We start from the raw sequence: 23,336 nt of genomic DNA on the forward strand, positions 1-23,336 counted from the left end.
GTGGTGGAAATGAGGGTGATGGAGATGATGATGATGATAGTGGTGGTGATGGTGGTGGTGGTGATGGTGGTGGTGGTGGTGATGGTGATGATGAGGATAAGGAGGAGGATGATTTAGCAGCAATAAAGCCAAAAGGTACCCTATCACTTGCTAATACAAGAGTTGTAAATACAACATGAAATTCATAGATATATTCTTAGGCATGTAATTAGTGTAGGAAGAAAAAAAACTTGTCCAAGAGTGAAAGACAGTTTGAATAAGAAAGTGATGAACAATCAGATGTCCATTTTTTCAGTAAAGAGTTTTTCACTAAATATGTGTGCCCTCTCTCTGCTGTTTCTTTGTTGTGAATACAGGTCGAGGAAGAAACCGTGATCAACAGCAGAGGAACTACTAGACAAGCTTTATGATGTCTATCAGAAGCAAGATCTACAAATCTCTGATTCAAACTTTCTCAAAGATTTGGAATTCCATTATATATTTAACCACAGATTCCATTATGTAATTTCAATAGAACATCTATGGGAATTATTGATTTGCACAGTCAGTGTTTGGTTAAAATATTGTCACTTTTCCTTCACTAGATACTCAATTTAAGAACTAATTTATCTTTTATTTATGTTTAAGTACAGGATTCTATTACCCACTTTGTTGCTATTATTGTCAATTGATAAACCCTGGAATTCCATTCTTGTTTGAATTACCTTTTCATTCTTTAGCAAGAAAATAATGAAACTTCCCTTGTCCACCCCCCCCCCTCCTTGGTGAATGGAAGTTAAAAGGTCATAATGACATGGCAGTCATGTTTGCATGACAGTTTAGTTATTGTAGGTCAAGGACTTTTATGCCCGGTTGACACTTGGGTGCACTGTGGTGCCCGCATTGATGCGTGCCAGTGCGGGATATTTTGTGGCACGACTTGCCTGTATCAGTGCACGAAATGGGTGTCATTACCCTGGGGTGTGCTTACTGCAGAGCTGCCAACCATTACGTTTTTGCCGTAATCATTACGTTTTTTCATTCAAATTACGGCATTATGGTTTTTCTTTTCAAATTACGTTTTTTGACAATTTTGATAATGTGTGTACATAATTGTATGTATGTGGAGTGCGTGTTGAGCCCACTGAACTAGAAATACGTATTTCTAGTTCAGTGGTTGAGCCCGAGATGAGCCTGGTATTTGCGCGTGCGTAGTCGCCCGCCGGCCGGTTTTCCAACGCACTTTAATAATTTGATAGCGTGCACGTACATATACGTTAGTTGAATATGCGAGCGGCATGCATGGTACGAATCGCGATGTATAGCGACTGGTAAATACGTCTGTCATCCAAGATGGCAACTTACGATGACAAACGAAAGGATCGAGGATGATTATGTTTTGATCATCATTTGAAAGGAAATAACAGTAACTGCGGTCCAAGGTACGATATTTCTGAATTTTATATATTTTATCTTAAATTTGCATGTAATTTCTTTCCTATAAAGTGATGTTTTATGTATAAAAAAACGATCCGAAAATCAGATTTCAGAATTTAGATCTAACGTTACTGCTAATACGTTGTCTTTACGCACGTTTGTCCTTGCAGCGCAGAGCGAGTAGTACGATGAATTGGGTAGGGTAATTCCCCAAATGTAGTAAGAGAAGAGTCCATTTGTAATGGAGGGGGATTTGGAGGTTTGAGGGAAATTATTATTCCATTTGCAAAATTTTACAAAAATACTCATCATATATATTAAAGATTGAATCATCAAAAGATATTTTTCATATACTTTAAAATTAATTGTTGTGATAAAGAAATGAAATTTTGAGGCTATTTTCTTGAATTGATTAATATCAATTCCCTTCGGATAACGGTACGGTACTGTCTGGTTAATTTTCATCAACTCGTAATCGTATCAAACAAATACGATGAATTCGGCTTTGAAAAGACCTGGAAAGCTCTTCATTGTCCCTTGAAGTAATAATTCTGGGTGATATTCAACATTTATTGATAGTTTCACATGATTTATACTAGAGAGATGTCCTACTGCCTTTGGAATTCATTAAAAAAGTCGGCACTTTAGCATTCAGTTTAGCAGGAATGGGAAGATTTCTTCCCCGGTTCTGGCGGCCTAGATGTCTGCTCTATAGTGCCGTCACTGCTGGGGATGATTGAGTGTGCGTGCAGTGTGATTGAGGCTGAGCTGTGCACATCGTGAAGTGATTTACGATGGGACTTTTGTGGAATGATTTCAACTTCTTATCTATAGATCTATTTGAATTTTAGATTAGATTGATTTATGAATAATTTTTCTATATTTGTGGAATGTTACATGTACACTTCCATTTTATGACACTTTAATTTTAAAGGGTACTGTTTGGCAAAAACAATGTTACTTGGGTTGGGAAGAGAAGTCTGAATTGATGTCAACTTTTTTTTATATTTCTCTTAGTCTACAATTTGGTAGTTTTGTCAGGAAACTCAACATAAAACAATTAATTATTTTAGAAGTGGAAAGGAAGCCCCAGAAAAATGGGGCCCTAAAAATGTTCACCAGAACTGATTTTGGTGCCCCTGAAAGAATTTTTTCTCGACAGATCTTCACTTTGATAAGTGCCGGAGTAGGTTGCACTACAAAATGAAAGGCCTACTTGTCATTTTTAGAAAAATTTGCCTAGGTGCCCATTTGACTAGAATAAAAGTGGCCTTCATGTCCTTTAGAATGGCCTTGATACCCCTTGAAATTTTGGGGCATCCAAGGCCAGTTGCCCCAAGCTGAAAGTGCCCATTTGAAAATGGCCTTGCCCCTCTCAATTCTTAATTCAAGCCCTGCTACTGACTTAATTAAAATAAGGGTCCAATTTGTAACGCTCCGTTACTTAGCCCAGACTAGGCCTAGAGATTAACTTTTTTTAAATTGTTCACTGCATACATACTTTTTGCATTGGATGTTTGTCGCATGTCGTTTTAAGGTTCGTTTTAACACATTCCTTTTTTTTGTTGGAAATTCCTTTTTTTGGCCATAATGATTCCTTTTTTTGCTTGCACAAGGTTGGCAGCTCTGTTACTGTACTTTGCGCCACAAAATTTATATTTCCTCCCCAACGATTGGCACGGCTGGGTTGCACATAGCTTACGAATGGTTTGTGAACTTGTAATGCGTGCCCAAATTTTCAACATGTTGACAATTTTGGCACACATATCACGCACCTATCCGCAAGCTGGCATGCATAGTTCCTGCATTGGCCTGCATGAGTGCGTGCCCATGCGCAAATTACATGGGAACCAAGATGCATGCAAGTGTCAACCGGGCTTTGCTCTCAATATTTCACACATATACATTGCATCTGGTAATTTCCCAATTAATTTTTTGTTTACAACTTTACTTCACCAAGAAATGTTAAAATTTTTTGCCCTCAAAGGGCCTTTTTGTTTTTGACTTTAGAAAATGCATGGGATTTAGTCTTACCACTTACCAAGATGTAGTTATTGGTAATGTCAGCCTATTTTAATGTTCATTGAATTGTGATCATGTTCAACAATATATATTGTTTCATTCTTTATTATCTCTCAAATGATTGTGCTCTTACATGATAAGAATTTTACCACAAATAGAGGATTTGTTCGACTCTGTAATGAATTAAAATAAAAAGTATAGAAGTGACATTCTGTGTTTGACCTGTGTTTTTCCGCTATGCTGCAGGTTTATCATGTACAACCTTCATGGATGGTATTCTCATGGTCAAAATTAAAATTAGGTCAGCTTAGATAACACTTTTCAAGACAAGTGTTTTGCCCAAGACATTTCTGTGACCAGGGGTCCGTATCACAAAGCTTAGCAATGATCGTAGAACAATTTTCTACGATTGATTGCATTGATTAGTGTACAATCAATCGTGAAAAATCAAGCGTACAATCAATCGCTAACCTTTGTGTTACGGAACCCTGATGATGCAAATTATGTGTTATATACTTCTCAGTTTAATTTCTCCCTAGCGAAACAGATTTCTATAGTTCCATGAGGCTTGGCGTATGCAAAGCTACTTTATTTTAATCCTGCGGTGAAAAGCTATTAAAGGAATATTAAGAAATGAGAAAAGGACAAAGTGTGTATACACGGATATTCAAGAAGTTATTTGGCCTTGTGTCTTTGTCATGAATATTGAAGTCAGAATACCATCTGTTTACCAGACCGTGGCATATATTTACACAGATAACGTGAGAGAGGGAATTTGGAATGGCACAAGTTAAGTTTTTAAATACTGAGAGATAAGTGTTAGGCATACAATGGCAAGAAATATAGATTGATGTTAGAGAGGTAGAGGAAGCTAGCAAAGAGAGCATTATGCAGGATAGATGGGACAGAATTAGAGTGTGAAAGGAGATATGCTTGTATGGTTAATATCTGCTTTTTTATCTAAATGTCGGTGAAAGTATGGGTCAATTCTGATTGTCAATAAGGAGGTTTTGAGTAAAATCCTTTGAAGTTGAAAAATATTGTGATCTCCACTCCCATCTTTTCTTTCATAATGATATTTCTTCTTTAGGCCTCCAGCAACCACCTGTGTTCTCGTGATAACTGAAGAACAGGGGAGCATTTCATCAACATTTTTGTCCGACAACTTGTCAGATCTGACATCTTTCCTTGATTTTGATTGGCTGATAAGCAATGTTACTATGGTAACTGTCGGATAAAATAGGACTTCACTTGTCGGATAAAACGTCTGACAAGTCCTTTTATGAAACGCTCCCCAGATCAACTTCAAACTTGGCCCAAGTAAGGATTAGCCTATAATCTTGGTGGAGGCTGCTGCTGCTGCTTTGCTGTTGCTCTGAATGTCAGATATATCTCTGATGCGGGAGACTACACTGCCATCACCTATACAATCTTGTCTTTCGTTGGTTTTCTGTTTATCAATCAGTAACAGGTGCCATTTTTTTTCATACTAAAAACTGCAGCCCGACATTAGTCAATAAAAAGAAAACAACTTACGCAAGACCGTGTTGTATAGGCGGTCTTCTCAGCCACCTTATGTAGTATTCAGCATCAGAAGTATTTCTTACATTTAGCATAAACTGCAAAGATAAGAAGCTGCAGCCCCCACCTCGATTATAGACCAAGTAAGGATATCAGTGACAATGATCTGATCAGATTTGGGGATCATGAGGTCAAAGTAGACTTTGAAATATCTTGTACTTGCTCTAACTAAAAAAAATGTATATGAGGGACCAACTTCAAACTTGGTTCATGTGCATATTGGAAGGCATGATCTTAATAGATATGGGGGTCACAAGGTTTCATCAACATAATTATGTCATTGGACAAACTGGCAGATTTAATTTGACAACTTTCATTAGTTTCAATTGGCTACACCCAATGAAACAATCCCTTGATATAGTTTGAGAGGAATACATGAGGTATTATCATTTCGCATCACACTGCATTACCTCAAATTTTCATAGTTCTGTAGAACCATCATCAATGAGGGATCATTGGATCACAAGACACTTCATCATTCATCACACTAGTAAAGACATTATCTACAATAGAAGCAATAGTGTTACACAGCATGTCACATTGTTTTAATATTGAAGCATAACACAGGCCGATTGATTCATTAAACATGACATCTTTATGATCTCTAAGATTATTTACACAAAAGACATAACATAGTTACACTTGCGCTCCTTTGCTTTACACATACAGGCTAAATTATCAGAGCTTTTTTTTTATTATTTATTATTACTTATTATTTGTACTGCGCTTTTCCCATTAGGCCCAAAGCGCTTACAATGAATTAATTAAATGTAATATTTTAAAAACTACAAAGTACGAAAGAGATGAGTTTTTAATGACTTTTTGAAAATTGCTAATGTTGGAGACTGTCTAATTATTAGTGGCAGGTCGTTCCAGGATTTTGAAGCCGACACTGTAAAAGTTCTGTCACCAGCTAATGTACGAGTTAATGAATATGTGAGGCGAAGGTGATCACTGGCCGACCTAAGTGCTCTAGTTGGTGTATACAGATTCAAGCAGTTACTTAAATACTGTGGAGCCTGTTTATTCAGTGTTTTGTAGACAATCAAGAGTAATTTGAACGTAATTCTCTGTTTAAAAGGAAGCCAATGAAGAGAATTAAAGAGTGGTTGGGAAGGATGATCTCGGGAAACCTGTAAAATTAATCGTGCTGCCCAATTTTGTAGTCGTTGAATACGAATTAATTGATTAGAGGGAATTGTAGAAAGGAGCCCATTGCAATAATCAATACGAGACAGAACCAATGAACGAACAGCATTGTGACAGGCAGACTGGTCAATGAACCTTCTGATTCTAGAAATGTTCCTTAAATAAAAAGTGACTGTGCTACAGATATGAGAGATATGGTACGACATTGACATGCGGGAATCAAATATGACACCAAGGTTTCTTATTTTTTCTGATGGTCTAAAAAGTGTACCATCAACATCAAGTTGAACATTTGGAAGATTGCGCAAGTTATAAGTAGAGGCCGCAACAAAAAATTCAGTTTTTTTGTCATTTAATTTTAGCTTATTCACTATCATCCACTGTCTTATATCTGATATACAATTCTGGAGTTTAACCAGTGCATTATTGAGAGCTCCAGGAGTCTTCGGATCAAAAGAAACGTATAGTTGTATGTCGTCAGCATAAAAATGATAATTGATACAGTGATTTCGGATGATGTCGCCAACTGGAAGAGTATATATTGAGTAGCCTATGGGTCCGACTATTGACCCCTGAGGGAGTCCAAATTCTAGAGTTATGGGATTTGACAATGTGCCGTCAATATCAACTTGCGAAGTCCATCCAGACAGGTATGATTGGAACCAGGATAAGACTTTGGACCTAACGCCTATTCTATTGAATAACCGAGATATGAAAATGTTATGATCTATTGTGTCAAACGCGGCAGATAAATCTAACAGCACCATAAAAACTACATTATTTGAGTCGAGAGAAAACATGATATCATTTTTTACTTTGATCAGAGCTGATTCGGTGCTGTGACCTGGCCTATAGGCAGATTGGAGAGGATCAAAAATATTATTAGATTCAATATGATCAGCTAGTTGAGTACATGCCGCCTTCTCGATGAGTTTACCTAGAAATGTTAAGTTTGAGACCGGTCTATAATTACTGATGTCATTTACGTCCAACCCTGATTTCTTCAAAAAAGGTTTGATGATTGCTGAATGTGCTTGATCAGGGAAAATACCTGTAGAAAGAGATTGATTGATTACATTTGTGAGCAATGGTAATAAATGAACAATGTTTTCTTTCAAAAACCATGTAGGAATCGGGTCAAGTCGGGAGGATTTAGTAGCCGAAGACATAATGATTCTGGATACATTTGACTGAGAAAGCACCTGAAAGCTTACATGGATATAATGCAGATAGATACAATATTTGATTTTCATTACCCAGTAAATTTGTCTGATGGAGACATATCATGTCTACTCTATACTAAACAAAAATAAATTCATGTGCACCACATTCGAACAAGTTTTTGATAAATAGTTACCTCTTACTAGAAATGTACATACAGTACATTACAGATTTATTCTAAAGAATTATGAATTGATTTTCACCTTTCTGGGACCCATTGCAGAAAGAGTTGCAATCAATCGCAACTCTAAAAATTATGCGCAACTTGATTTTCAACCAAGCGCGCATTGGGACTTGCGATTTATTTTTTCACTTGCTTTTAAAGCAACTCTTTCTGCAACGGACCCTAAGTTTCAAACAAATATCTTTGAATTCCTGTCAATAACATCAGTGGTCATTATGTAAAGACAATGCAATATAATTTCCATTTTTATCCTTTGTCCTCGTATTTAACAAGTTCCCAAGTTAGAGGTGACAGTAATTCCAGTGCCTCCATCCCTAAATCTTGTCATTATGTTCATGAAGAAACCTTTTGAGTGCTTTCATAACAATGAATGAAAACTTGCCAAAAATGGAATCGATGATATTTAAGTTGTGTGGGAGAATTACATGTCAAACTTGAGTAATGAAACAAAGACAATTGTTGACGAATCCACCCCAATTGCCATCTGAAAGTGGCATCACATATGGACACCTCAAAACCGAGATCAGATATGATAGAGGGTTTTCACAAAGAGATTGTGAGTGACTTCTTTCTTTCTTTGTGAAAACCCACCTCGATCTTGTATAGCTCAATTTTTTTTTTTTCTCAGATGATCATATAGCGTCTCTGTGCTTCTATTATATGTAACTCTTGACTATTGAATGTAAAAAGCAACTGATGCCATGAAAGAGCCTACATCATCTTTCACCTATTTGGAAAGAAAAACAAGGCAAATAGATGTATAGATTGTAGAAATATGTACACCTCAAAAACAATGATAGTTATTAATTTCTACTACTTGCATGACATAAAGTCTACATGGCTGGATAGTAGTACAGTGCATTAACAAGGGATCCACAATGGGGTGTGACTAACTATGGAGGCGTGGCTTACAATATCAATGAATTTCTACAGTTAGCACTTTTCTACTGTTGCCCAAGACCTTTGACATACGATATGGATCAGATTTTTCCTCCTCTGTTTTTTTGTTGAATATCTCCACGATGCTACCAAGTGCTCTATTAAGCAAATGAGTTGTGTGCTTGTATTAAGGGTGAAAAGCAAACTTCAAACAAAATATCAAACCAATGGCTACCATGAGGCTTGATTCTTGAAGCAGATTTACTGTATAATAAATGCACCATTTACACGACTAATATAACAACCTAGATAGAGGATCAATTCCTCAGTGTAATATAGTGGTCTTCATATATAGCAAGCCTTGTTATACATTATTATAATTCATTTCTCACACTGAGCAATGTCTAAAATTGACTTTGACAACATACCTAATTTTCCATCAAGCTAACCAATCTTTCGAGTCATCAAATGTTATTCTAAATTTTCAAAGCAGCTTTTAAATGACATTACACAAAATTTACACATGACTTTAAACATTTACATGTATGTATGTTAGTAAATTCCCTCGTCCTCTTTTTTTTTACATATCATTTTATCATACAAATTGCAAATTCCCCACACAAACTCCATCGCTGGATTTACCAGTTTTGCGTCGTCTGCTGAAGACGTGCATGTATTTCCATGAAATTCCATGCTTGTGTTAATAACCCCGAACATACATTGCTTTAAAAATCATCTACACCACATTTTCTCATCACTGACATGCACATTTGTCAGCAATGATACAGATATGTTAAGACTTCCACAGTAAGATATATCTTCAAATATTTCTCAAAATATATACCGACATTGTTGTAGTAAATCAAATGCCTCGATGGCGAAAATAATGCAAGTATTTAACAAAATCAATTATTACTTTTTTAATATCTCATACAATCAAGTGTTAACAGGTGATAAGCTTATTACATGACAGCCACAAGGCGGATGGTGGAGTTTGCTCGATCTACAAAATTAAGTCTACCCTATTAAAGGGAACAACGATTAACGACATTCAATAGCTATGGCGTAATCAAATTGTAAAATGTATATTCAATCGTGTGCATGAAAAAATAATATTTCCTCTGATTTCCTTTTTACAGCAATTATATCAAAACACAACATTAGAATTGACCAAAATAGGGAAGATAAATGCAATTCAGGTTGTACATTTTTTTGTTGAGGTAAACATAAATATGGGGTTGCATGATTGCGTTTCACAAACTTTCAAGGACGACGCAAGTACTGGCTGACACCTGAAATCAAAATGTGAAATTTAGCGATATGGAACGGAACAAGCAGAACATCACGTATGACCATAATGCAAATCTATTTTGTCTCAAATACAAAAGAAATATACATGTATTTGTTAATATAAATAAAAAACCCTATAATTGGTGTCCTTTATATCCTGCTAGAGACTGCATGCACATTACTGAAACTACTACAACATGTAGCAAGGCAACGTATACCATGAAGGCAGATATGATCTATTTGTATATCAATAATATTTTCACATGTACACAGAGGGAATGGGCTAAAATATTCAATTAAAAAATTTACTAAGGTTTTCAATGTGCAGATAATGTGTTCATTGCTTAATTTCAGTAAGCCAAATTATATTTGAATGTCAATGAAAGATTTCTGGAAATGCATGTATTGGTGTTATAACCAGTTATTACTGGTATCTCATCATGTACTCCCATCATTGTTTCATTCAAAATTGATTCCATATAATGCTTGCCAAAAACACATTAACTTTATCTTGAAGTATAATGAGAATGGTGTCACATAAATGCAAATGGTGAACAATGATAATGCAAGGTGTGTACAATGAATGCCATAAATATCTCACACGGGTCCTGATGACACAAAGGTGAGCAAGTGATTGCATGGTTTATTTTCATGATTGATTGCACATTGTGGTCACTGAAATCAATCATAAAAACATGTCTTATGATCAATCACTGCGTTTTGTGTTTCAGGGAATTCCTTACAATACAGTTTCATTAAAATCACTACATATGCACCCATGTGTATTCTTTGTCACACCATGGACCATCTTTTCTGCACATAGATCTGTACAACATTATGCAAGTAGTATGTGATTTGGGGTTGCGCACCACCCAAACGACATAAATATACACACACTGTCAGTCAATGGGTACAATCTATAGTTACTATATAAGAGGGAGGAGATATTCATCATTGAAACATTGACTACATTCACACATACGATACATTACACTAGCTCTACAGCTATACTACAAGTCACAGACTACACGTACCTGTGGCTATAAAGGGTCACTGACGGCCCTTTTCAATTTAGAATTCTGTGCTTTTTATACAGCGATTTTGGTAGCAATTAGTTTATCAATATTACTTCCTATATACATCAATTAAACCAAATGGTACCTAGATTGGACTGAGCGTAATAATATCGCATTACAATTCTCAACATTCACCAATGCACAATTCACAATAATTTGCTGAGCTGCTGAATCTTTAAGTTAGATTTATTAATGATAGCATCTTTGTATTCACACTGTAGCTTCCAAACGAAGCCTTAATTAACGACTATATCTTGTCCAAATTGATTGGCTCTGCAATAGTTCTGCATAATAAAAATAAAGAGACTTTGACTTGTAGAACGATGCAGACCACTAGAGAATGTACATAACGACATAAAGGTTCTGTAAAACAAAGCTTAGTGATTGATCGCAGGACTGATTGATTACTGTATTGATCGTAATGTACAATCAAGTGTATAAATCAACTTTACGATTAATAGCTAAGCTTTGTGATACAGACCCCTGGTGAAATGAAAAGTTATAAACATAAAAATGTTTGACTACAATAATGAGTGCAGCTCATAATAGTTTATATATCATATCATAATGTAAAGTCCAAATATTCTTGCCAATTTGCAAAACATCATAAACTCATCCACATTAGATACATGATGCATAAGAAGCAAACCTACAACGAAGCTCCTCTCCAATAATTACTTAAATCCTTCTTCCATTCACACTTGTATCCTAAGAACCTCACCAATTGTTGACTGCATATGCTGAACAAAAAATATTCCTGAATAGCAGTATTGCAACAAAAATATATCTTGAGAGAAAATAAAACATGCCTTAGAATCATTTTCTTCACTTCCTCATCTCCTGACTGGCACTGTTGATACATTAATTTTTCATTTATAAATAGAGCACTTACAACCTTTTTGCTTGAACAATCACCAGAGCATAAGTTATAGAAGCAGTATCAACAAAAGAGCATCTTGTCCATTCTGCAAAAATGGAGAATTGTCAAAAGAATTACAATTGCTTTATCCTTGTTTTGATTATAAACATATGCTGTTTTAGCCTTCTTGCAGGCATTTTATGCTGCTTCCAAATGCTTTGATATGATTACATTCATGCGCTGACATACAGCAGCTTCTCACTGAAGAATCGGCAAAGATGTGTCCCGTAGCGATCATCCAACATCAGAGGTTGCTTGATGGGTGTGCCATGCTGCATCATTGAGGAGTAAGAGAAGAGGAGTGAAGAAGACAAAGGTGTTTACAGAGCATATCCAGGATAAACTGAGGTGGGAGAAGGGGTAGCTTGCAACGAAACAGTCATCATCAACGGCATTCCCAGACCTTGATGGTTAGATCCACACTGCCTGTTATCACATATGGGGCGGACCGATGGAAATCTAAAATCAAGAACAAAATACAGAATAGATGTGTCTTTGAATGTTTGTATCTTGGTACAGAAAATGTAAACAATGTTTACAGTTCACCTTGTGATTAATCCTAAAAAGGACTGTCGAGATGGGGATAAAGAGAAGCTGATGAGAAATGAAATTGAACTGAATGAGTGGGAATTGACAAGGGAGAAAATTATAGATAAGAGGGACGAGTAGTCTTTTTGTGAGAACGGTAGAGAATACTAATGTATATCAGACTGGATATTTTGTGAGGACTAACAGAGGTGATATGAATTTGCATCTTAATTTTGGGGAGGAAAAACTTATTTCTCAATGACTAGATCAACAGAAACCTTTTCCAAATCCTAGCTCTCTATACCAACAAATGAAGTCCCTCCATGATCATGATAAAAAGTAGAACATACCATTCAAATCAAACAATATAAATAGCGACAACTCAGAAACAAAACAAATTTATGCAGCTGATGGAGGCTAAGGGAATCATTTGGGAGTCTACTTGTAATTGGTTTTAAAGTTCAGCTGTTTGACTGACTTATCACAGCACAAAATTTGGAACTTACAACAATAAATCTTATCACTTATTGTTCCTGGATCAAACCTAAGCAGGGCAAGGACTACTTCCCCCATGACTTCTCCCTTTTGTGCTACTTTAATACACCCTGTAACTCAGCTTTACCTAGCGTAGTGGTGAAATGGTCATGGGCTGGCAATGTCTTTGCACAGCGTTTGTTCTTGTAGTCCCACACACGTAATGTTTTGTCATCAGCCACACTAATGATGAACTTGCCACCGGGATGAAACACAGCTCCTCTCACCCAGTTATCGTGTCCAGTCTAAAGAGATGAAGAGGAATAGGAAAAGGGATGCAAAATGTGAAAAAAATTCTATATTATTAAAATCATATCAGATCAATGTAATGTGTTAGTTGAAACATTTTTAATTGTTCTCTCTTTCTACCATTGATGTTGACGTCAACAATTATTTTTTTAAAACTTTATTTCATGTTTGTTATATATCAAATCTTTATTCCATCACATAGAATTCTTTTATCAGTAAATGTGAAGGTGTCATCAATAAATATCTTTTTTAAGGGAGACTGAACTACAAGGAGCTCAAGCACAAAACCACCTTCTACCATAGGAATACATGCATTATAAGTCTTATACTTACATAAAACATGAGTGATCCAATCTTTATTGAAAAGGGAAATTGAAGGACACTTTACACATTTGGTTTTTTTTTTACCGGTATGTTATAAACATTTGATTTCTTTACAAATATTGTGGTATAAATGTGAATAGTAGCATTTATGATTCTAGAAGGTATATAACAATATATGATGAAAATGCTTCATCATGTGCAAGGACCTATGAACAACAAGAAATGTCCAGGTCTTGCTGCTGTTCAAAGTGAATGTGGTGTATGGCATCTAAGCTAGTGAATTGTGTTATTTGATTGGCTGCTAGCAAATCTGTCATAGAATTCTAGCGTTTGTGAAAGACAAGGTGCCATCAAACAGGGCCTTGTACGTACCAAAGTCATGATGCAACCTCCAGCGCTGACATCCCAGATCTTAATAGCCTTATCACGTGAGCCAGACACAAGGAATGGTGTAGAGCGAACTCCTTTCTTCTGCAAAGGTATTGACAATCAAACTCGATCAGTAAAGCAAATCCTTTACTTATGATCGCATTCCAAACAAACCATGCAAGACTAGGGATAGCAATGCTCTACACATTGTTGGCAATCATCCGGACAGTTTTATGTTGAGATGACAGTGTAAAACGTATTTCACAAAAATTGAGTGTAAACTTTTCAAACTTTTCCACAGATTGCCAAAAATATATCTGAAAAATTATTAATTTATTCCTGTAAGACAGAAATGCCTAAGAGTGCAACTTTGATTTTCTGCAAAAAATATAATATTTTTAATTTGTTGACCTCAAATAATGGTTCAAACCCACAAAATGTTGCAAGAGCATTCATGCAAATGCACTGCACAGGGGGATAACAAATGAAGCTAGTTAAGTTTCTTAACTTCATAGTAAAATAACATACTGTCTTTTCTGGACACCTTTTCACTTGAGTGCATGATAGCATCAAAATAAAGAGCACAGTTCAGCGCATCTAATTCCTGTTGCCTAAACTATTACATAAACTTGCAAACCAATGAAAACTCTCAAAAGGACACTTTGTTTGGCTGTTGAGCATTGTTACTATGCAAATAACAGTTTGATAGCAAGGATAATGCATCAGGGTCCTAATTGAGTACATTCTTTGAATAATTACATGAACAGCATATGTGCGTCAAAGAAGAAAAAATTGCCATCTCAATGTTTTATGCATAACATACATGTACATGTACTCCTCAATCCACAATTACAAATCAACTTATCGCACAAGAAGAGGCTATGACACTAAGGAGGGGTGCACATGGATGTTTGGAAAATAATGATAAAATAAGTGTGATGATCAAAAGCTTGGTTATTCATAATACAAGTACAAGAAAAATTATATATCTCCATATCATACTTTATAATTTCATCACTTAATTTGTAAGGGTTGCAGTTGATCTTCTTGAACTTCATATAATATAGAGCTCTACAAATAATCATAAGAAGTGGCAAGGTGTGAAATATTCAATGCACAATCGTACATAAGCAGGGTATGAACTGGGTATTAAGTGAAGAAGTGGTTTAATTACAAAGAATGCACATGTATGTATCTTCCTGCATGTCATTCTCTCTCTCCAGCTCTACAAACCTTAAAGTATCTCTAAACTTTATTTATCTATAACCCTTTGCAAAGTATTATTCCTCATTTAATCAAAATTACTCAAACATGTTTGATAATCTTGGTGTCACTCAGAAAAAAATAAAAAAATAGGCAAAATGATGGAACCAGTACTTCGGATTTTTACTACTTTAGATCTCTGAGGGAAAGTGATTGTTTGGTTTTCACAGTAGGGATGGGGAAACAAAGTATATAAACAAAATTCTGCTTGAATCTTTGGGTATTTGACCAAGACAGGGTACATCATTGTAACAAAAACAAACCAATAGCATACCAAAGCGATGATATCACTTATTTGTTCTTTTTTATGTCATGTCAGTGATCTTATACAATATCTCAGTGGAGCATGATGAAATCCATCCATAACCAAATTTTGGTGGGAATCAGTCCATGGGGACCCAAGATGTGGCCATATGAATAACTACTTAGCCCAGAGCTGCCAACCTCTGTTGACCAATAAACATACTGGTCCATAATTAAAATCATATTCTGAAGAAAAAAAAAATCGTAAAAAAATTGATAAATTACACATATGAAGCATGCCAATCAAATTTAACAAAAAACATATTTTGCAATAAAAATCATATTTTGTTACTTTTGATTATGAAAAACATACTAAATATCGTTAAAACATATAAGTTGGCAGCTTTGTTAGCCCCATTGAAATCAGCGAAAGTTGGCCTGGTCCCAAAAAGTTAGGAACCAGTGCAATTTCAACAGGGCCTAATGGGTATTAATTTGGTCATACATTGGGCCACCATAAACTGATTCATGTCTCAATGTTGGTGCGTTGAGATTTTTTCATCATGCTCAACAAAGTATGGTCACGGTAAATGCTAAAATGCACAGGAATAACATTGATGGCATCACACTCCAGTACTCCATACACACATATAAAAATGATTTTAATTTGGGAGAAGATTCCTCGTGACATCACGCACAGGTCACATGCTTCAAACGTTCATGATGCAATTGTCATGCAAGGTCAAATGCTACACAGAAACAAAAGGAGACAATGCTGTAAACCAGGGGATGGTTTCACAAAGTGACTGGTCAAAGACTTTTCACTGACAACTGTTGCCAGCAAAAGAAATTCTTGCATCTCATTGGCCGAATTTTGTCAGTGAAAATCAATAACAAGACACTCCAATAAACGGTCCCCTGAACCATTATCTACCTCAAGACCATCATAGTTGTTCAGCTGTCATCACCAGATAAAGAGGAAAGAACAAATGTTTCTTGAATTAATATGATCTTGGCTTTCAATTGAAAAAAAAATGATCTTAATACTAGAGCTTAAAAGCATTGTGGAAATAAAAAGCTTTTATTACTAACTTTATTACTTCTGTTAATGGTTAAAGAAATCTTTTGCTTGGAAAAATGTGAAGATTTATTTTCAAAATCCATTAGCTTATAGCTCTAATGAAAGATACATGGAGCAGCAATTTGAAGAGAATGGACACCCTGGTGTCTAGTTGGTTTCAGTAAAATAAAGCAACATGTAGGTTTGGCAAAAATCCATCAACAGATAGCAAAATTACAAGTTTTAATTTTGTTATGTCACACGCAAGCAGCTAACCCATATTTCATGTGATTTAAAATATCATTAGTCCTCAGAAACTGAAACATATATTAACTGTGTATTCAATTATCATTATAGAAATCATTAAATCCATGATTCTATGAGCATTTGGTTTTCAGTCTATATGAACAATTAAACAGTAAGAATTAATTGGATTTATATTACATGGAATTTTCCCCCAAAACAAAACATTAGATTATTCCATACTCTGCTATTTTTTGATAGATTTTCAGCATTCATCACTGACAAAGTTTTCATTCATTGTTACCATAGTAATCAATACTTCTCAGCCAATCAAAACAAAGGATTTCCCTGGAATTCTCAATGAGTGGCTATTTGTCAGTAAAAGCAACTGTCATGTAACTGCACATAGGAGTATTGGAATCTCTTCTAATTCTTACCTTTTGCATTTTCCTATCTCCTATTGTGTTTTCTGATCATATTCTGCCAGCTTTAGTTTACATTCCCAAGACTCTCTCCTCTCCCATATTGTTCCTCCCCATCCTCCCCTCCAGAAATGTCAAATGAGTCATATACCTTTAACTTTGGAAACTACAATTAGGGTGGGGAATGCCGATTTTGGCTACACATTCTATATGGTCATGATCACTCAGCTGTAGTTAACCTTTCCTGAGACCCCTTCCCTTCCCTTTTCTTACCCTATTCCTCACTCAACTCTATGTGTCAAGAGTCATACACACCTCTACTCCTTTAAGTTCATTCAGGGTGGAGTATGCCGATTCCGGAGCCCAAGCTACACACACTATATGGTCATGCTCTCTCAGCTGTAGTTTACCTTTTCTCAGTCACCCCTCCCTTTCCCTACACTATCCCTCACTCCACTCTATGTGTCAAGAGTCATACACACCTCTACTCCTTTAAGTTCATTTAGGGTGGGGTATGCCGATTCCGGAGCCCAAGCTACACACTCCACCACATGGTCATGCTCCCTCAGTTCTAGTTTACATTCCTTGGTAGCTACCACCCAAACACGTAGGGTCTGCAATAGAAAGAAAAAAAAAAGAATGATCATAATTATAGCAATATGTATCAAACATCACCAGGGCATGGGATGCAACATAAAGTAGGCAATCATGTGGATTAGCGGGTGATTTTAAGTTTGGTGTTGACAGCTGATGTTGGAGTTTGGTCATTTTTTTACACCAGCGACAGCACTAAACTTGAAATGACACTGGTGCTGAGATTACTATTAAAAAATATGTGAAAGGAATGAGGAATGGTGTCATTTTTCTAAATTCTCTTCAGTGTTGGAACAAGGTCAGGCAGCCCGATTCACACTCAAAACACTAACACCTACACCCACACATGAATTACCCTTTGCTTTAATGAATTCTTGAATTTTGATACATGTATATCTCAACGGACATCATCATGATAAATACACATGGAGGAGTAGTAAGGAACCTTTTTTTTTTTGAAAAAAAAAGGTGATCGATGTCGCCAATACAGGGATTACATTCATTTTCTAAAACATTGAATGGGAGATTCTTTCAGGGCTCAATAGCATCAACATTGCTGGGCCATACCCCAAAATGTGGTCACTTTATCTTACATGAGAAGATATCAAACAGCTTTACCTGATCATTAGAAGCAGAAGCCAGTAGAGATCCATCTGGACTTGGCCTAACCATACGAACCCACTCTCTATGTCCAGTGAATGTCTTCACACAGTATCTAGAAAGACAAAATATGTAACATGTTAAATTTAAAGAGTAAAAAGCATTGCCCATAGATGCATAAATCAAAATGATGGTACAGATAAGGTACATTTTCATATTTGGCTATAAAAGGTATGAGTGACAATTCAAAAGGCTTTTACTTCAAACATTAAAAAAAAGTTTAAACCCTAATAAGACTGGGGGGGGGAGGCTCCCCCACAACATTTTGTATGATAAATCTGCTGCGCAAATTTTTTTGACTGTGCCACTTGCTGACCTTTTTATTTTAAAGTCATGTACAACTTTTGATACCAAATTTGCGACCCCCCCCCCCATGCTGTTTTCGTAGCGATCTTATTGCCGGGATCATAAGAGGGGGGCTGAATTTTCCCCCAGTCTTTTTAGGGTTAAATCCTTGGTGACACCTTTTTTGTCAAATAAACAAATGTTAAAGAGATAGTTGATGACATGTACCCACACACGGACAAATGCACACATCATTAATTCTTTATTTCCCATTTTGGTCATTTCTTCAGCTCTAATTCCAGTGTCTCAGAATAGTCATACTAAGACTGATGGTGAAGCTATATAAATTTTAATGTTACTATAATGATCATTATCGTGCATGGAAATGTTTCTTTTATCATTATATCATTACTGTGGGTAATAATGAACATAAAAAAGATAAGAATTACTTGAAAAATGGTGTGGAGGGGAAAAACAAAACTCTACACTTTTGTCCATTAATAGAGAAGACAAATTATTCAACTTAACAGTAATAAATCTTTCTAATCCACTATACAGGGATATTTTTCTCATAAACTAATTCAAAAGGATGAATAAATATAAGAATATTGAAAGCTACTTTCCTGCAGACAATAATTTGGCAAGAATCCATCATTCATTTCCTCATTAGCAATTCATTGCACTAGTATATTAATGCTACACCTCAAGCAGCAGATTGAGCAGACATGGTTTTCAAGTCATTTCTAATCTCACAGACAGGAAGTAAAACGAGTGTACATATTAACCTAACTACATGATCATATTTCGGAATTGTCTAATAACCTGTCTGTTGTGACTAGGAATGAATACGAAAAGGATGTGTAGCATTAAACCATGGGAAAATCATTTCACTTGAGTAAATATAAACAGTAAAATTTTGTAGCTGCTTAAAGAATGTTCAAAATTAAATAAAACAAAAAAGAGTGAGTTCAGTACAAACCAATTTGGTTTGAAAGCTGTTTTTTTTTAATGTCTAAATAGGTGTACTCCAGTAGAAAAGCAGGAGATCCCTCCCGCATGACTGAGTCATTGGCCCATATTCTGAAGTCACTAACTTAGGTCATGATTGTCACTATATCACTGGATCTACAGTTACAAAAACTAAACTTTGTGAAATCATGAAATCTAAGCTGAAAAATGATTTGATTGAAAAAAATCCCCAACACAGATAAGCACCTGTGTGATAATGTATTACTATTGACTGGAAAAGACCCACAAATAGCTTGAATGTCATGCTTATTTTGCTGATTTCTGCATTGATTCCTCATGCTTACAAGTGTAAATGGTGAAGAAATCACAGACATTGGTGGAATATTATATTACATGTAATTTCAGGACATCACTGTAGGTGAATAATACCACCCATACTTAAGAAAATAAACTATACCGATGAACAAAAAAACAAAAAAAACAATAACATACAGACATTTTTTTTTTGCATGTCTTCCCTCTAAAATCTATGTGTGCACCGAGTTTCATTAGGCAAAAATGAGGAGACAGCTCACTATAAAGCAAGAGATTCCCTGATTTATTGTTACCATGGCAATGCAATACAACAGTGAGTGTTGCACTTTTCCACTCCAAGACTAACATGTGCCTAGTCTCTGGGAGAAAAACTGACAAAGTACTTGGCTATGCAAGATACACCAGGGGCCCAAAGCTTAGCAATGATCGTAAAACATTTTTTCTGCGATTGATTATATTGGCTACAATGTACAATCAATCGTAAAAATCAAGCATATGATTAATTGCTAACCTTTGTGTTACGGGACCTAGCACACCTGACACAATCAAAAATTGCATCTTGCATATCTTTTCTCCAAGATTATTTTTTAAATATTTTTTTTCACTGTTTTACTTAATAATATCTGCAATTTTTTATGAAATGGAAATAAAAGGAAACTTGAAAAAAAAGCATGCTTGTTCTGAATGCATCACATGTCATTGCAAGTTCAATGCCAATGTTTTAAGGAGATACACGTTTTCAACTGTCCATCAAGTATACTTGGATAATTCTTATAATTAAAAACAACTCGCACACTTCAGGCAATAACTTGAAAGCTAGAGAACCATTTGAACAAAGTTCAATGGCAATTTTTTTCCCAAACTCTAGAATAGCAATGGTTTTAATGGCACTAATAGTGCAGAGCACCTATTGTCATTCAGGAAAGAGAAATATTTTTTTTTAATTGAAGACATATTTTCATAGTGGGCTTGTGAGAGATAGTTAACCTTCTGTCTTCTCATTAAGTATCATTTTTATATTGCTCTAATCATCATCATGATCATCATCTACAAACATAACCATTCATATCATCATATAATATATCACCATCGTCATAAATATCGCCATTCTCCTCATCATTATCACTGCCATCAACATCATAGCTGTCAAGCTTATAATCAAACTTGACGTAATCAACATCACAAACATCACCACCACCATCATCATCACAACCATTTTCATCATCACCACCATTCATCACAGAATAGGAAATACATGTGGGCGACGGGCAATTTCGCCCTCACGACAGCCCAAATCGCCCCTAACATTCCCAGAAAATGCATGCTCTGGGGCGACCATTCTTTCTAGAATCGCCCCAAGACCTGTCACAAAATATATTCAAGATTACTTAGAAAATCATTATTCTAACTATGGCAGAATAATGATATTTTCTTTTACTGCATAACTGCTGTTTCCCCTGAAATGTAGCCTTAACATGAAACAAATAGCCCCAAAACTTGGCAATCGCACCAATGTGGAAAAAAAGATAGCCCCTAAAAATAAAACTGATTTCTCTTTACTCATAACTTACCCAGTGGATACCTCCCACTGTTTGATGGTTTTATCCCTGGAGGATGAGACTAGGTGATCTCCTGTTGCAAGGAAACTAACCGAGGAGACGTTATGGTCATGGCCGCGGAGGGTCTTCATACATTCAAAGGTGGAGAAATCCCACAACTTGATCGTCATATCAGCCGAGCAGGAAGCTAGACGGAAATAGAACAACAAATTGACTTTTCATTTGACACTATATCATTCTCATTTAGCTATCCATTGCTAAAATCATATATATTACCATTGTATTACAAACTGAAATTGACAAAGATGCACTCAAAATACAAAGTAATATACAATCTACATTCACCCTTCAATTAATATATATATACAGTCCGACCTCTCTTATCCGGCCTCCCCTTATCCGGATCTCTCTATTATCCGGACGCACATTTGCCGAGATTTTTTTTTTTAATTCAATCTAGTACGTGAGTAAATTGAGATGGCAATCTTAACTCAATCCTATACGCAAACTCCCTTTGATTACATATATTTTTCAATATAGTCTACCTAAAACAACATTATTTTTCATGAAAATATCTCGCCCAAATCACCGAAAGAACTTCTAAGGCAGGATAATTTTCCAGGAAAATGGGGCGCAATGTAAACATTTCATCACGTTCTCTTTTTGTTTCCCGGGAAAAACAACACATGTCTCGCTAGCTAACGCTAGGCCTCAATATGGACAGCGCCATCTATCATGTTTAAGCCTACAGTCAGTGTAACAATGGCTGACATTGCGAAGCTGCGATAGCCGCCGCGATGATCTTATTGTAAAACTTAGTTTCATCGAGTCATTCATTCTCTTTCTTTCGAAGTATGCTCGATTTATTCCTCAATCATTTGAGCAGGTAAATTATCCAACAGTTTTGGCCACCAATCGATTTTATTTCCGTAAAAATACCGCCGATAATTTGCACTGACACTACAGTGAATACTGTCTGTGTATGCCCACTAAATAGACTACGTGCAGCTTCTATTGCGGAGGCAGCTGCATGTATTTAATATTGGGTCTCCCAGATCCGGATAAATCCCTTATCCGGATTGGTGCTGGTCCCAACGTGTCCGGATAAGAGAGGTCGGACTGTACTGTATATACTGTATATTCCACTTTGCTTTTTGATATGGGTAAGAAAAAAATTCTGAATACATGTGAGCTTCAACAAAATACTGTAGTCCAAATGAAAGCTATCATTCTCAAACTACAATTCCTCCAATATGTGTGTAGCATTAAACAAAAAGTCCTTGCAAAAATGCAGCTACATCACCAAATGTGAAAATGACAATTAACACATTAATAGAAGTTTGTCACCAGTATGAGCCTTAAAATGACCCAATCACAGCACAGTTTGGCAAAAGAATGCCAGCGAACATACACTAGACAAATCACACTCTTGGGACTTTTACAAGACAATAATCTTCATTTGCTTCCCTTCATCCAGGTAATTAATGGGGAAGTTCACCCTGACAGAAAGTTTATGGTAAAAATAGCAGAAGAAAGTGATGGAAAACATTGGTGAAATTCTGAGGAAAATCCATCAAAGATTAAGAAAGTTTTAGAAATTGAAATATTTTATACGAGCAGTTGCCCTATATATAAAATGCATAATTTCCCAATTTTGGGGGTTGGACTTTTTTCCCAGGAGCTGTATGAAATGATGTCTTCTGATTTATTGAAGGTACAATAAAAACCACTTTTAATTTTCAGAGATAATGAAATTTTATTGAATTTTTACCACGTACTGTACGATTTGTGAGAAAGCTGCTCGCATATGACCTCACAAATCAAAGAATTCAAATTCTAAATTTTTTTTAATTCTTTCATGGATTTTCCTCAAATGTTCACCAATATTTTTAACGCTATTGTCACAATTTGCTTTTCGTCAGGGTAAATTTCCCCTTTATTTATAATTATACGATGAATGTGTATGAACAGGAAATATTTTA

At 35.8% G+C, this 23,336-nt stretch overlaps 2 protein-coding genes across 5 annotated transcripts in view; one reads left to right on the forward strand and one right to left on the reverse strand.

Annotated features, from left to right (window-relative positions):
* The window catches only part of LOC129284131 (eukaryotic translation initiation factor 3 subunit C-like), a 28,365-nt gene extending 24,952 nt beyond the window's left edge, over positions 1–3,413 (forward strand). For 2 of the 3 annotated variants that reach the window (XM_064111370.1, XM_064111376.1), the window contains exon 20: positions 357–3,413. In XM_064111370.1, the coding sequence (XP_063967440.1) occupies positions 357–397 (41 nt within the window). In that variant the 3' untranslated portion in view covers positions 398–3,413. The remainder of the gene's footprint in view (positions 1–356) is intronic. The other variant, XR_010296103.1, reaches the window with a different exon arrangement.
* Positions 3,414–5,537: 2,124 nt separating this feature from the next.
* The window catches only part of LOC129254681 (lissencephaly-1 homolog), a 36,344-nt gene continuing 18,545 nt past the window's right edge, over positions 5,538–23,336 (reverse strand). Inside the window, exons 6-12 of one of the 2 annotated variants that reach the window (XM_064111417.1) lie at positions 21,367–21,541; positions 18,185–18,281; positions 17,455–17,586; positions 16,182–16,205; positions 13,745–13,843; positions 12,888–13,044; positions 5,538–12,196 (exon numbers count right to left, since the gene is read on the reverse strand). In XM_064111417.1, the coding sequence (XP_063967487.1) occupies positions 12,123–12,196; positions 12,888–13,044; positions 13,745–13,843; positions 16,182–16,205; positions 17,455–17,586; positions 18,185–18,281; positions 21,367–21,541 (758 nt within the window). In that variant the 3' untranslated portion in view covers positions 5,538–12,122. The remainder of the gene's footprint in view (positions 12,197–12,887; positions 13,045–13,744; positions 13,844–16,181; positions 16,206–17,454; positions 17,587–18,184; positions 18,282–21,366; positions 21,542–23,336) is intronic. The other variant, XM_064111420.1, reaches the window with a different exon arrangement.

Source organism: Lytechinus pictus, chromosome 2 (genome assembly GCF_037042905.1).
Source record: "Lytechinus pictus isolate F3 Inbred chromosome 2, Lp3.0, whole genome shotgun sequence".
Classification (NCBI taxonomy): Eukaryota; Metazoa; Echinodermata; class Echinoidea; order Temnopleuroida; family Toxopneustidae; genus Lytechinus; species Lytechinus pictus.